Source organism: Anoplopoma fimbria, chromosome 5 (genome assembly GCF_027596085.1).
Source record: "Anoplopoma fimbria isolate UVic2021 breed Golden Eagle Sablefish chromosome 5, Afim_UVic_2022, whole genome shotgun sequence".
NCBI classification, from domain to species: Eukaryota; Metazoa; Chordata; class Actinopteri; order Perciformes; family Anoplopomatidae; genus Anoplopoma; species Anoplopoma fimbria.
This window is the reverse complement of record NC_072453.1, coordinates 5,992,796-6,007,728: the sequence shown is the minus strand read 5'-3', so window position 1 is coordinate 6,007,728 and position 14,933 is coordinate 5,992,796. Positions and strand designations below refer to the sequence as shown.

General features: G+C 40.6%; 2 protein-coding genes across 2 annotated transcripts; both read right to left on the bottom strand.

The window, feature by feature from the left end:
• Positions 1-66: 66 nt before the first annotated feature.
• Positions 67-3,183, bottom strand: csf3a (colony stimulating factor 3 (granulocyte) a). The gene is made up of 5 exons (XM_054599089.1): positions 3,151-3,183; positions 2,449-2,618; positions 1,498-1,605; positions 1,265-1,405; positions 67-1,175 (listed from the first exon to the last, which is right to left on the bottom strand). The coding sequence occupies exons 1-5, from the start codon at positions 3,164-3,166 to the stop codon at positions 984-986; spliced, it is 627 nt and encodes a 208-aa protein (XP_054455064.1). The 5' UTR covers positions 3,167-3,183; the 3' UTR covers positions 67-983.
• Positions 3,184-10,264: 7,081 nt separating this feature from the next.
• On the bottom strand, positions 10,265-14,733 carry lrrc3ca (leucine rich repeat containing 3Ca). Its single transcript, XM_054599332.1, has 2 exons — positions 14,588-14,733; positions 10,265-11,618 (listed from the first exon to the last, which is right to left on the bottom strand). Exon 2 carries the CDS (start codon positions 11,533-11,535, stop codon positions 10,741-10,743), a length of 795 nt encoding a protein of 264 aa, XP_054455307.1. The 5' UTR covers positions 11,536-11,618; positions 14,588-14,733; the 3' UTR covers positions 10,265-10,740.
• Between the last annotated feature and the right edge of the window lie 200 nt (positions 14,734-14,933).

Genomic DNA, 14,933 nt, shown 5'->3' with positions numbered 1-14,933 from the left:
CATATTGAAGATCCTCTGTTTCTGCTTGCCAGTATTTACTTACACAAAGTGAGGTTTCTTTATGTCTATTTAAGAACATATTATGGTTATGTCACCTTTGGGAGTGACAACATGAGGTTTAACCGCTGTGATGATGATCACATGCTAGTGAGGCTAACACATGTGACACTACGTACGAGGGTGTTTGTTCCAACCTCAGCAGTGACAACACTTGTGCTCATCAGGCAGTCATACACCACTTGCGACACTTCCTCAAGGAAATCTGTCTGGCAGAGTGTCAGTAATAATGACACGAAGGCCATTATTTCACTTTTAGTTACACTTCTCTTTTACAGTATTACCCCCACTGGAATTTTATATGTAATTTTCTTGAGCATGTGTCAGCGTGACCCACTGCCGGTGCTTGATGTGTCATAATGCATTGTCATACACAAAGGAACACTTCCTGTTTTCCAGAAAATTCATATTTTATTAAAGTATCAGAATATATAAACAAACGGTACAGGAAGAGAAAGATTCATACAAAAATATTTAGTTGTTTTTTTTAAAGTTTACAGAATGTATAAATAATCTTAAATGTGCACCCAATCCACTAAAATGAGTTAATAATAAAGTTGATCAATTTCATAAATATTAAGCTGTTGCTAAAAGATCGGTTTTGCTAAACATTATTACTCAAGATATGGATGGAATTGTAAGTAAAGCTTTTGAATTATTAAAATGGTATACTTTTGTCAGACTGTAGGATGATGATTTTATTTTCAGTTATTGCTATTTGATAAATAAAGGAACAAAAAAAAGAGGGAAACGGAGTTTAGTTATCATAAATAAATTCCCCAAATAAATATTCCATAAATAAATATATAAATAGATCTTTAAAATAACAAATATCATTTAACAGATAAATAAATAAATACCATGGTAAAAAAAATAAGGTTTGTTCTGCATATGAACCAAAATAAGTCACAGTACGGAGCTGTTTGTCAGCTCTCTGTCTCCTCCTCATTGCTGCGGTCCAGACTCCTGAGGCAGCGGACTGTGTCCTGCCCAAACGACTGGAGCTGCACCAGAGTCAGGTGTGCTGCCACCTGAACCTCATATTCCCCTGGTAGATGCAAGGCCATGGGCGTTGGTGAGGGCTGCACCACAACCCCTGCTTGGACCAGTTTCAGCATCTGCATAGCACACAAAACCACATCATGAAAGTGCCTAAAAGTAAAGATTGTTTGCCAAGAATGACAGTGATTTAGAAGTAATATTCTACCTTATTGATCTGAATGACAAGGTCTTTGATGTCAGCCATTAGCCCCATCACTTTGTCTTTGTTCTCCAGCCGAAGAGATACAGTGCTCAGCAAGGCCCGATGCAGCTGAAGACCATCAGACATGTGCCTCAAACTGGTCTCCTAATAGAAAAGAATAACAGAAAACTGTTAATGTTATCTGTTATTTAACCATCATTTGATTACACAGAATGATATCCCCGCTAGATGCTTACCAAAGTGAAGTTTTCTGACACAACTCTGAGTGCAGGAGCAGAGGGGATGCCAATGTTGGATGCCATGAACACAAGCTTGGCATTTTCTGAGGAGTTGAGTTGTAGCGTCTAAGGTGGAGAGACAATGCGTAATGATGTTACGGTTAAATTGCAGCTTGGAATGCAACAGGAGGCACACTTTACATTGATATGCGTTCTTGTGCCTAATTTACTTCATAGAAAAGAACAGTGGTGGCAGAAGTACTCTGATCCTTTATTTAAGTAAAAGTAATAATATCACAAAAAATACTACATTACAAGAGAAGGTCATGCATTAAAAATCCACTATATGAGAATTCAAAGTACTCCGTATGTAGCAAGGCTCCTGTCAGTGTCATGTAATATTTATTGAAAAAGATGTAGCTCTTCAGGTTGAACACATTTTTACTATTTTATTTACTTTTGGGTAGTTTAATCTGGATGATGCCTCATATTTTATAAGATCATTATAGCTTTTGTATGTACTGTCTGACCCGTATAGTTGTATACTAGTAACTATAATTGTTAAATGAATGTATTACATGTTAATGGGAACACTAAAAACAAGTACCATAAACATTTAAAGTAGAAAGATGAGTGCAAAAATGAGTAAATGTAGGCAAAAGTTTGGCAAAGCTTCCTGCAGGAAATAGATCCTGTATTTAGAGATCGATGTACTGCTCCCTTTTAGCAGCAGTACATCTACTAACTACTAATAATAATTCATCACATATTATCACCTATTTATTCTATTGAGAACTTCTCAAATACGTAAAGCACAGAAATGAACTTTTGAACAGTTCAGTCAGACTAGCAACTAGCTCAACCTCATAAAGGGCCTTTAAGGCTCACAGAGGACCTGCACTGATTCATCACAGCAGGCAAGCATATTAAATCAAACCGAAATGATGTATTATATCTACCGTATCTTACCTCTATGTGAATGCAGGATTTGTGCGTGTCAGGAATGGAGAGCAGGATCTTTTGGATCAGGCTGCGGCTCCTCTGCACGATATCCTGAAACTGACCCTCAACAAGTGCGCTCCTCTCCGGCAGAGGTGCGCTGCGGGCGACGGTGGCCATGTAGCAGGGAATGACGAAAACTGCAGGTGGAGGAAAAAATCAAAACGTCACCGTGGAATCAATCGCCTGTATACACCCAGCACAAAGTGTGTGAGCGTGTGTTTTTGTGTGAGAGAGAGAGAGAGAGAGAGAGAGAGAGTGTGTGTGTGTGTGTGTGTGTGTGTGTGTGTGTGTGTGTGTGTGTGTGTGGCAGAAGGAGGACAACAGGCGGAACAAAGCCTGGCTGTCTCTCCTCAGCAGCTCCTCTGTGCTGCAGCACTGGGCATGTCTCCCCTCAGGCTAAATAGCAGCATGAGTTGAGAATAGTCACTGCAATGTGAAACCTGAGCCCAAAAGTGACTACAGCAGTTTAAACATAGCTGTTAAGACAGTTTTGAGCAGAGGTGAACTCAAAATAAAGATCAGATTTACTCCAGATGCTTTGAAATACTACCAGTGAAAAAATTAATCCAGCAAATACTAGTCCAATACTTCCTCCAGAGTCTCTGCTGTGTCTGGAGAGGAATCAGCAGAGGAAGCGAAAGCAGCAAGCATTACCTCACCACTACTCACCAATCAGGATGTTCATGGCCTGTGTTGAGGAATGTCTTTAAGTATTGACCTGAAGTGAACACTATCAATGATTTATAGTACACGTATAGTCTTATATATAGCAGGCCCATGTAGAGGGATTTCCCATTATTTGTTAATCTGAAGACGTCTCCTTTTGACTGTCAGCAGATTTCCATTAATTTCTCATTTAAATTCAAAGCCTTGTAGTTGTTTTGGAAGCCCTATTTAATTGGATCCAAATTGTGGTTATTGATAATAATGATATATTTAACTTAAGCACAATATTGGATTTTCTGTTTAATTAATTTAACAATTTTAGTCTAAAAGGACAGTAAACTTGTCTTTTTTCTAACATTATTCAAACAAAATCCACCACAAATGACTTGTCATAACATAAAAAAAGAAAACTCCAAAACAATAATGAACTATTAAGATTAACAGAAAAAAAATGTTAACGAAGTTTTAAAAAGAGATCAACCAGAAGGATGAAATAATATACATTTGAAAATAAAAGGTAAATAAAGTAGTTATAGATGACTCTATATCTATTGAGCAATTACATTTTAATGTAAGCCTCCAAAGTAACACAATTCAAGACTTTCATTTTAAGAACTGGAACTCCATCATTACTGATTTTTACATTGATGTAACACAGATTGTAAAGTTTTATGTATGAGTCCATGCCAGTTACACAAAACCATTTCAAAGTCATACATTAAGGGATCTACAGGAAACAGGCATTTCCTCTGACAGCAGTTATAAGGAAATGAAAATTGAAAGTGTAAAATCTAAATGTTACTGAAATCTAGGTTTTTCGGGAGGAAGCTTTTCTTTCCTTATTATGTCTGTGGTCATCTTGCGTGTTTCTGAGTGATTGTGATTCTTCTTTGGTAAATGACTTGTGACTTCTGCCTTGCTTTTGATAGTTTGGAATATTTATTTTGTCCTAACTAAAAGTGTCCTTGATTGACACAGTTGCCCACTGGTTCAAGGAAAATGCGGTCATCTTTATGTACAGATGCAGTACATTGGGCAGTGAAAAGAATAAAACAACAAGGCTTCACAGATACAAGAGTGCCACCTGGTGGAATAATGTGTTTTCCCTCAGCTGTGTGGTTACACTCTGCAAAAAGTGTTTTGCCAGCATTTCATTCACAAATCTCTCAATGGTCAAAGTGCAGTGGAAAACTAAGCTGAGCATAAATTGCAGTGACAATTTAAAATGGCTTTGTAACTGTAAAATATTTGATACTTGATACAGATGTGCTTTGAGTTGATCGTTACTTAAAAGGATGGGAAGGACCGTTATTAGCTTTTTTACCAAGAGTTAGATAAGAAAGTCCATACCAAATCTCATGTATATGTACGCTAAATAGGAAGCTACAGCCAGGAGAGGATTAGTTTAGCATAAAGACAGTAAGGAGGGGGGGAACAGCTAGACCTTCGGCTCTTTCCAAAGGTCAAAAGGTCACCCTCTAATGCTCACTAATTAGTATGTTATGTATGTTTGTTTAATCTGTAAAAAGGCCGGTAAGGTGTGAGGTTTCTAGGCAAACAAGGGAGACTCGCTGACAACGTCCAAGAGATAAATCCGTACATGACCTCCACAGGCCTGCAACGTGCCATTTTCACACTTCGGTTTTTGTATGGATTAAACAAACCACTTATGACCTGTTAACAGGTGAGCTGGAGGTTATGGTTGGCTTCTTCTACATTTAGATGGAGCCAGGCTAGCTATTTCCCCTGTTTACAGTCTTTATGCTAACCTAAGCTAAGCTAAATGGCTCCTGGCTCCAGCTAAGGTTTTTCACACAGGCATGCTGGTGATATTGATCCTCTCATCTAACTCTCAGCATGAAAGATAATAAGGGCATTCCCCAAATTGTCAAACCATCTATTATTTTACCACCTCAAGTTATCCATTAAATCCTCATTTCAAAATTGTAAAAATCCAGACATATGCCATTGTAGGGAGAGTTATGTAATCATCCAATAGGTCAATGCTGTGCCTCTGTTGTAACCGATCGGTTTGCTTCATGCTCTGACACGAGGCCCATTGATCAGTCAGTGTAGCCATGTAACATCTATCCATGCTTGATAGGCTGTGAAGTGAAGCCATCATATCTGATCCCTGAAATCCACACTGTTCAGATCTCCAATCAATCCTGCACATGAAAGGAGGGCATTATTCACTGCAGAGGCCTCTCTCTATGGCCCCGTCAATGACCCAGTTGGAAACACTATTTGGTTGTAGAGGTCGGACAATGTGCTAGTTCGCCACTGGCTGGGCAGAGAAACGCTGCACAATCATGTCCTGGCTTTTTAACCCTTTCACTCATGCAATTCGATGCTTCATTTCATCCATAAGGTTGTGTCCCCTCTGTATCTGCTTGTTTCAACGTAACAATTACAACAAGTGGATTTCATATGTTGCCTTTGTTAATCATGGAAGCCTTTTGGTATCAATATGAATTTAAATAAAGGTTGTGTAGGGATGAACAATGCTCTTCAGCAGGCATTTAGAAGATGGACCCATAAAGTCAATCTGAAGGGATTGAAGAGGATAAGAGGTGTTGTTAAATGGCAGGTAAAGAGATTATCCACATGAAAACATCCTCTCCTCTGACATCTCTATCTTTTGTGGCATTTTGATAATTTTTTTTCATGTAGTATTATCCAGGGAACCATTAAAGGATATGAGTTTAGAGAGCCCAAAGATGGCTGTAAAAGTACTTTGTATATAATAAGAGGTTTTAAGTTAATCCTGAGTCTATTGACCACTCCTAATTTTCACAAAAGTTTAAGATTTGATATATCTTCTGCTTTCTTAAGGATAAATATTTGTATATTTGCATGCCCTCTAACATTTAAGTACTAAAACCCTTTGGTGCAAAGAAACTGGCGTTATCTCCTTTTAACAATAGTTGTGTTTATACAGAAAATCAATTCTGTGAGCAGAAACATTTGCCCTCTCGTGATGAAATACCCTATTTAGTCCCACTCCACAAACACTGAATGCTACTTTTTTCCACTCAAGGGTATATTAGAAACGGCTTGTTACACCCAAGGACAGCTTGTTTACATGGTAAGTGTGATTCTCATGATCCACTAGGACGTCCAGGTTAGAACTCTTTTTGTTTGTGTCATGTGATTTCACATGAAGAGAAAGTAAAGCTGAACTGCTGGCTCTCGGAAAAATGATTGAAGAAAGGAATTGCAAAATGCGCAAATCAGGCGAATTACCAAGTATGTGAGAACTCTTCCTCAGAAGAAGGAGGTTTGGACAGGAAATTATTTCACAATAAAAAATAACAACGAAATGACTAGTTAGTCCATCAGAATTCTAACTTGGATACAAGACACATTCATCAGCTGGATTTGTCTCTTGGTTTGTCTGTAATCTTACTATGGCGATTTTTCTTTACGTTCCATGTTTGTTTTTACATTTTTGAAAGGAGCTGATCAATCCCTGAGGGTGTATTCAGACCGAGAATCCTAACCTACAATACATTTATGTCATACGAATTAGTACGTCACATTTCTGAATCTAGATTTAGATGTGTCCACAGGGCAATCTTGAGCATACATTGCCAAGTACTGTGCAATAGTGACACACATACACATGCCATCTTGTTTATTAAACCTGTCATACTCATATTTCAGCCATTCCAACTCCTGTGCTTTAACTATGCATAGTATAACAGTAATCACTCATTAATATGGCTATAGTGCAATTGTAATATTGTAATATATATTGTTTTGACATATTGTATTATGATTAGCACTGTATTACCCATATATGGGGCTTTATAATGAGATCCTAACCTCTTGCTCATTCTTTACCCTCATTGAAAATGTGGATTAGCATGCTCAACCAAGGCTGTCTTATAGACGGGCCCTATGTCAATTATAGTTTTAATACCTTTAATATTTCACTTGGTGTGCTTACATGGTACATATTCTTTGACAGTTTTTAGTTTCACAAACTGAATTACAAAAAAGATGGGGATGGTAGTATTCCAGTTGGTTTCTGGAACTCCAGGCAAAATGCATTGAGGCAATTGATAGGGGACCACAGCTCATTTAGTCCCTGGGGTCCACTAGGGGCTTCATCCATCCTGCCGTGAACAGACATAAAGCACCATGATAAGTGCGACAGTGTGGTTTTGGTTTTATATCACAAGTCTATCACCTTGCACATTTTCAATCATAATGTGAAAACCAAGATAAAAACATTTATTTTCCTCACACGTGCACATCTTCCGCAACAGGGGGAGCTATGTTGCACAAAATGAAGTTAGGACCTTGAAACAGTGTTTTCTCCTTAGATGACTCTAATCGTTGACAACATCGCAGAATATTGACCTGGATGTCTTTGTCTTATATCGTCCTTATATCCATCATCTTAGGTGTCACTTACCTTTTTTTGGCTGAAAGAATCAGGGTGCCCATACACGCCCTCACCGAAAGACCCCATGTGATCTTGGAGCTCTGGAAACAGTTTTACCTGCAACCCAACCCCAAACAAGGCTGCGCTCTGTGGGATTGGATGCGTCACCTTATCCCCCACTTTGTGTCCCATTACCCAGCAGTTGTAATGCTCACACCAGTGTAACGTGTCTAAGGTAGCAGGCGGGGCAAGCTGAGCTGGCCTGAAATTTAAATTAACCTCAGTGACATTTATGTGTGCTGGGGAACAGGGGTGTTACATTACCGGTCCCCTCACTCCCGCCATGCACACACACCTGTCGTACATACAGGTGAACAAAAGAATGTGCACACTCGCGTACATTAGATGGACGGAATACAGAGTCACACACATCTGTGACTAGTTTTCTGCTTATCTCATGTTGTGGGGAGCCTCTCTTAACAGTGGCTGGTTGCAAAGCCACCGTGAGAGTCTGTTATCAGAGGAAAGAGCGAAGGAAGGGAGCTGTGTCTGTGTGTGGCAGGAAATGTCAGAGAGAGAGGCTTACCATCTATTTTTCAGTACTGTTGAACCTCCTGCTCGTCATGGGAGGCTGTACCCGGGCTTCCTTAAGATTAACTCTGTCAAGATCAATATCTTTGTTTTCTGTAAAACAAACTCAGCGTGTTAATAGAAATCTATGGACCATGGACCCTGTTAAGCATGTAGGGATGACAAAAAAAAGTAACACAAAAAGAACAATATCTAGCACAAACAACCACTTCTGAATTTTTACTTTTACTAAAAGTAAAACAGAGAAAACTAATGCATATGTAGTTTACTGAAAGATAAACAGTTCCTTTATCTTAGTTTGACATTTGGGGAATTTTCTAATATATCATATTAGCTACATCTTCATCATATCCCAGCTGCTGGGTGATCTCAAGCCATTTCTTATCCATTATTTGGTTGTCGCTGTGTCTCTCCTACAATTTGGGTGTTGAAAAACCAAATTGATAAGAATTTCCCCCATTTTGGAAGCGTGCTGCCTGGAGCTTTACCTGGAGGGGTGGCATCACTTGGAGCAAAAGATTTCATAGGTCAAACATATAAACTATTCACGCAGTTGGCCACTGTTTTTCCCCACAAAATCATTTTTTATAAATTTCTGCAGGCTGTAGCTACATATTAACCATACATACCCCAGAGTGGTATTGATCGTTTCATCTAACTCTGCCAAAAAGCTAAGCTTATTTTTCAAACATGTCAACTATTCCTTTAAATAGTAAGAACTGCCTTTGGGACAGAGGATAATTTGAGGATGAGGTAGAACTGCCACTGTGCGCACTTTTGACCCTCACAGAGCCGCCCAAGGGCATTTGGAAAGTGCTTTACCAAAGCAAGGGTAGACCAGGCAGCAGAGAGGAGGGCAGCTGATCCCCTGTGGCATTCTCCCTTCATTTCTCCTCAAGAACGGGGCCACACAAGATGATGGGTGCATTCCCAGTATTTCTGCTCTAGTGTTTTCATGGCCATCATAAATCATGTATTGGTCCTGCTGTGCTCTAGAGGCCTGCGTGTGTCTGACACAGGGAAATCCTTGTTGACAAACCATTTCCCACATCTCAAACATCAGATTTCATTATTCAACACTGCACTGGGAACTGCATTTCCCTGGTTTTGCATTGACGATTTCTTCAGAAGAGACACAAATGCACCTACCTCATTGCCACAGTCTGGTGAAATAGGAAATTCACATCCCTGGCAGCTCTTTTAAATGGACAAGCAGGTCATGGCCCCATAAATGTTATTTGGAAAACCCATGGGAGTGACCGCATCAGACAATATGGCTCCCAAAGGCACCCTGGGTGCTTATTAAAGGCATGACAGATAATGAAAAACAGCACAGAGGCAGAGGCTCTGTCTGTATAACCAGGTATGATCATGAAGGATTCCTCTGTGTTCCCTTAATTACTTTGGGTGCAAGGGGGAGATTGTTTGCTGAAGGGCTTTTCCAACCAGAATATTAAAAAAAACCTGTCCCTGTTTCTATTATAAGTCTCATCTCTTTGTACTTTATGACAGCTGAACTGCAGTAACTTCTAATTCTCTCCTTTTCATAACAACCTTTTCTGACAATTACATGATATTTACAGGGCTCTTGGCTTGTGACAAAAAAAAATCATATTGGGCTGGGGAGTAATTCCGGAGTTGCAGTTTGGTTCTGTTATCAGCTAAAAGGACTCAAATCTTTCATCACTCCTGGTTAACGAGTGATGGGTTTATATTTGTTCCCTCCTCACAAACCAACAACATCCTACGTCCATGCATTTGAAAAAATAGACTTAAACTTGCATGGGGCTGACACGTACTCTTTATGTGCACTGTAGAGTACTGTTGTGCTGTATAGATAATGTAGGCATCCCACTAGTTATGGGAGTGAGCTAGCAGGGGTTTCCCTTCAAATACATACAGAGGAAGCTTGGAGATCTGCGGTTCCCATCAGTATGGAGCTCTGGTAAAGTAGCTACTATCAAAACATCAGAGTAACAACTGATGAATCCCTCATCACACAGCGATCTGATTCATAACCTGAGTGAGCTGAATATGCATTTGCTAAAGAGTGATTCAGATTCTAATAACTGCACAGTTACTGACACAGTTTTCAGGAATAGAAACCCCAAGAACAACAATTTAATTGGAAAACATATTTTTACTTTGAATTTACTGGTGAATACCATAAGGGTTTTAATGGAAACAGTTATACATGGATATCTTCATTCTTGTGTTGCTTGCTGCTATCGTTCATATCGCTGTTTGACATTGTCTCTGTTATTGTCCGTTAGCGAGCGAGGTGCATCTCCTGTAGGTGCATGCACCACTGGATAAATCCCATTTGTATCCAAAAACATGCTGCTGCTTTTACTCCCTTAGCGCACAGACTAGACCATCATCTGAGCCAACAAAACCTCTTAATGGGTCGCTGAAAGATGAATTATTCATAGGTTGCATCGGCCTGGTTTTCTTGTCCAGATGTACACATGTCTTTTTGTCCACCTTGGCTCTGTGACAACAACTGAGCAAAACCATCTGAGACTGATGATGACCGTAGTCGTAGGTTGTAGCTCCATCCTGTTTGGCGCGGGTTACCCCTTCAGGTCCCACGTGTAGCTCTGTCAGCCCTATACCACAGTACTAATGGTGGAAGACTCCTCCGACTTGCCCTGTATGCCGGGCAATGACTTGAGATACTCCAAGTGTCTGCGGGCATCCTCCTGATTAGCCCTGACATAGTAGACCAGGTAGGAGATGACCATGGTGAACCAGCCGAACATGACGACCAGCATGGCCACATCTGTAGTCCTCTTCATCACCACACATAGATCTATGTCTGGTGCCAACAGGAAGGCAAGTCCTTGAACTCCTATTTCCTCTGGATCTGAAGTCTGGCACACGATGCCCGTCAGCGACGCAGGCTCCAGGTCCACGCGGGGCATTGCCAACTGCAAGTTGCAGTCACAATGCCATGGATTATTTGTGAGGTTGGCGCGAGACCGCAGGCCCTCGAAGGCCTCAGGGTTAAAGTTAACTAACTTGTTAGAAGAAATGTCCAGGAACTGTAGTGAGGAGCCCAGGCCTCTGAACGCCCCTGGCTCTAACTGGCTTAATTCATTGTGCGATAGATCCAGTTCGACCAGGTAGGGCAAACCTGCAAAAGCATTCGTTGGGACTGTAGTAAAGAGGTTGAAGTCCAGGTAGACGCGTTGTGTGTCATTGGGGATATCCTGGGGGATCTCCGTGAGCTGCAGATTGCTGCATCGCACTGTCTTACCGCCACTCTCGCTCTCAGAACAATAGCAGCTCTTGGAGCAACTGGTAGCAGCATGGTGGAAGCAAAAGGTCATTAGCACCAGGCTGTGCAGCAGCAAACACATGACCACTGAGTGGCGCATTAACCAGTCTGCAAGTAGGGGCATTGTGAGATACGGGCATGCTCCAGGAAGGACCACCTGGGCACAGGAGGCGAAGTCCACATCAACCTCCCCAGTAGCTTTTGAGTCTATGACATGAAAACAACAGAAAGTCACATTAGAAGAAAAAAAGAGTACAGACTGTACTATGAAATAGTTTCCTCAAGCCCAACATGGGTGATTAACAATGTTCCTCAGAGCCCATCGTGTTATCTAATGCAGAAATCAGGGGGTAGTCTACAGTAGCTTGTCTAATTGCAGCGAGCAGGCAGCGGGAATGCTGCATTTCAGCATGATGTTGGCCAGAAACGACTGAACTTCTGTTGTATTTCCAGGAAAGTCTAAGGATCAAACATTGCCTTCATACCAAGTAAATAAACATGCTACGAAAATCCTTTGGTGTCACTGTGCCTCCTTTATAATTGACATCTCTGCTATGCAGGGCTATTTCAGTACACAGAGACTGGCATTAACATAGCGATGTGACACCAAGTGAACAAAATGTTCCAAACAAAACATAAAACCAACAATATTTTTCATAAAATTCTATCTATCATGTTTTCTAGTTATTTCCAAAACTATAGCTGCCATTCTGATGCAACAATTTTATTAAAAGTGACCATCAAAAATGTCTCTAGCTTGGAGTATGTCAAGCGATGCAGTCACTAGTACATAAGGTAATATAAGTGCAAGTAACACAGTAAAAGCTTGTCTGTGTGTCCTGTAAATTACACTTTATATTTCGTATGTAAGCCTTTGAAAATAGCAGGTCTACCCACCCTAACACACTTCATTAATAGCTGAACAGAGCTACCTCCTATCCTGTTACTAATCCTCTTAAGGAAAAACTCCTTAAGTCAGTGTAGCACCAGTGTTGGCCGTCCAATCCTTTTGTCGGGGTAAATGCTAATGCTATAAACAGCACCAAGGACAGCAAAACAGACAATGTGATGGTCTGTCCTCTTTTAGACAAAAAAAAAGGAACCACAGGGTTCAACCAGACTTCTTGATTTCTTCAAAATGGCTGGAGACTGGGCAAGATCCACTTACCAGGATTAAAAAATGAAATCGATCTCTAAGTACCTCAAAGTATCACATGGCGTTGGGGGGTGGAGGACAGAGTGTAGTGGCGATGGTAGTGTGTATGTGTGTGTTAAGGAGACAGATGTCTTGTCTACGAAACACAGCTAATAACACTCATTGTGTTACACCGGTTTCTAGAGATGCCTACCAGACAATCCCAATAATGAGGGGGGAGTAGTAAGGAGAGCAAAGGGCAGATGAATCCTCTGCTATTAAGAAGCTCTGACTGGATGAGATGCTATATCCATATGTCATCATTTAGGCAAAGCAACCTCCAGAGGATGTCCCTCTGCAGTTCATGTCAGCAGGGTGCATGAGAATGTGAAATAGCATGACAAATGCAGTTTATCACCCAAGGAAATAAAGGTCTTGCCTAAACTAAATGGGAAATGTTGTGCTCCGGCAAAGGCTGTACTTTTCCCGTCACACAGTATGCCTGCCTGGTATTTTGCTGAGAGATAATGGGGGAGCTGATGACGGAGGAGGAAGAGAAAGCATGTGGGCACCGAGGGAAAATGGGCACACCAGCATAGGGTTGTGAGAGAAACAATGAGTTCCAGAGGATTTGAAGAGAGGGGGTAACATTACGATAACAAGACAGAGAACAGTGCGTGACACTAATGAGATATCAAGGAAAGGGGCACATGTTTGTCAGTAACAGGGAGAGCTGATGAAGTGGAGATATGAGATAAACAGAAAAGAGAAGGTGTTAAGGGTAGGGAGACAGTTTAAAAATATTTTTTCCATCCAAAATATGCTTCTCAAGGACAAATATGTCTCACTTTATTATACCATTAGAACAAATATAATCCATCTTACAGTCATATACAGAAAGCACTACCAATCAGTTGGCCTATAAAGCTGGTTAAGTCTCAATCAGTGTTCCTAAAGTCATTACTTCTGTGATAAATAAACCTCCAGCTTTTAATTTAAACAATAAATAGAGCGCTCTTGAAGCCAAAGGTCTGTCTCTCACTTCATAAATTCCCTTCTGTCCTTGCAGCACGGACAAGTCTCTTGCACCAATTGTTTGAGGAGCAGTTATTGCTTTAAATATTAGAAGCAATAAAATGCAAAACAAATGTGTTATGTTAAAATATTTTGCGATGTGGTTTTCATGTATGAATCTGACCTCTTTGTTGCATCACAACTCAGCTATGAGCATCGCATGAATTGCAAATAAACTGGGTTCAAGTAATGAATGGGAGGGATGACTGAGAGGGACACAGGAACATAAAGCATCCTTGACATATCTAAAATGAAACGTAGGCTTTAATGTAACTGTAATCATATTTCAATGCTTTTAGCTTTATCAACTCCCAACCCCTCGCTCAATGCCAGTCTCGATTACTAGATATGCTCTTTATATTCCTTATTGCACTGTTTACCAGAAGACCCCATCTCCCCCCACAGTTAATTCTTGCTGTTATCAATAAGAACACTGTTACAGGGGGATAGTCTGCTCTTATATAGTATAATGGCATTTAATGTATACTGTGGATTGTTCACTATAAGAGATTAATAAGAGTTTAAGTTCATAGTCATTGTAATCAGTTTACATCTCTTCAATAATACACATCCTCAACAAAAAAACACTCATGATGTAATTACTTTACGTTATAATAATCACAACACAAGCTGAGGACATTTAAGATGCAAAATTAAAGCGCAACAGTGGATTAAGTAACAGTTCCTGCTCAAATTCAAATTCTAAGCAACAAGCATCTCGTGGAAAATGAACTGAAAGGACGGGAGATAAAGGCGATGCCTCGTGGGAACTGATACCCCTCGTTAAGTTTGTCTCTCATCCTGTTTCAGTCAGCACCACACAGTGCCTGTTTCCAGCCAATCCCATTTAGAAACCCGCATTAAAACTCAACAACAGCTTGTTTGTTGTATGGATCAAGACAGTGTATCAACAGATTATCACAAAGGGAAGAAAAGAAAGAAAAAAACACAATAAGTGCACACTCACGTCTTTGCCGCTTTCCCTCTCCTCTTCATGGTGTGTATCTCAGCCCGACAGTGAGATGTGTCCCGGCTGGTCAGCGCGCTCTCCGAGAGGCGGATCGGTCAGTGTTCTGGTTCTCTTCCATCGGGTCCTTTTCGCAGCTCGTTAAACTTGTGCTCGACGCGCCACTGCTCCTCCAGCTCAGGGCTCAGGTGCAGCCTTTAGTTTCCACGCAACCAAAAAAATAATAATAAATAGTATCAGCAGCAGCAGCAGCAGCAGGACGAGGACGAAGCGTGTAAGTGACGGTGGTAACACCACACTGACTCTGATCCTGGATGTCACAATACAGAATAAAGAAGCAGTGATG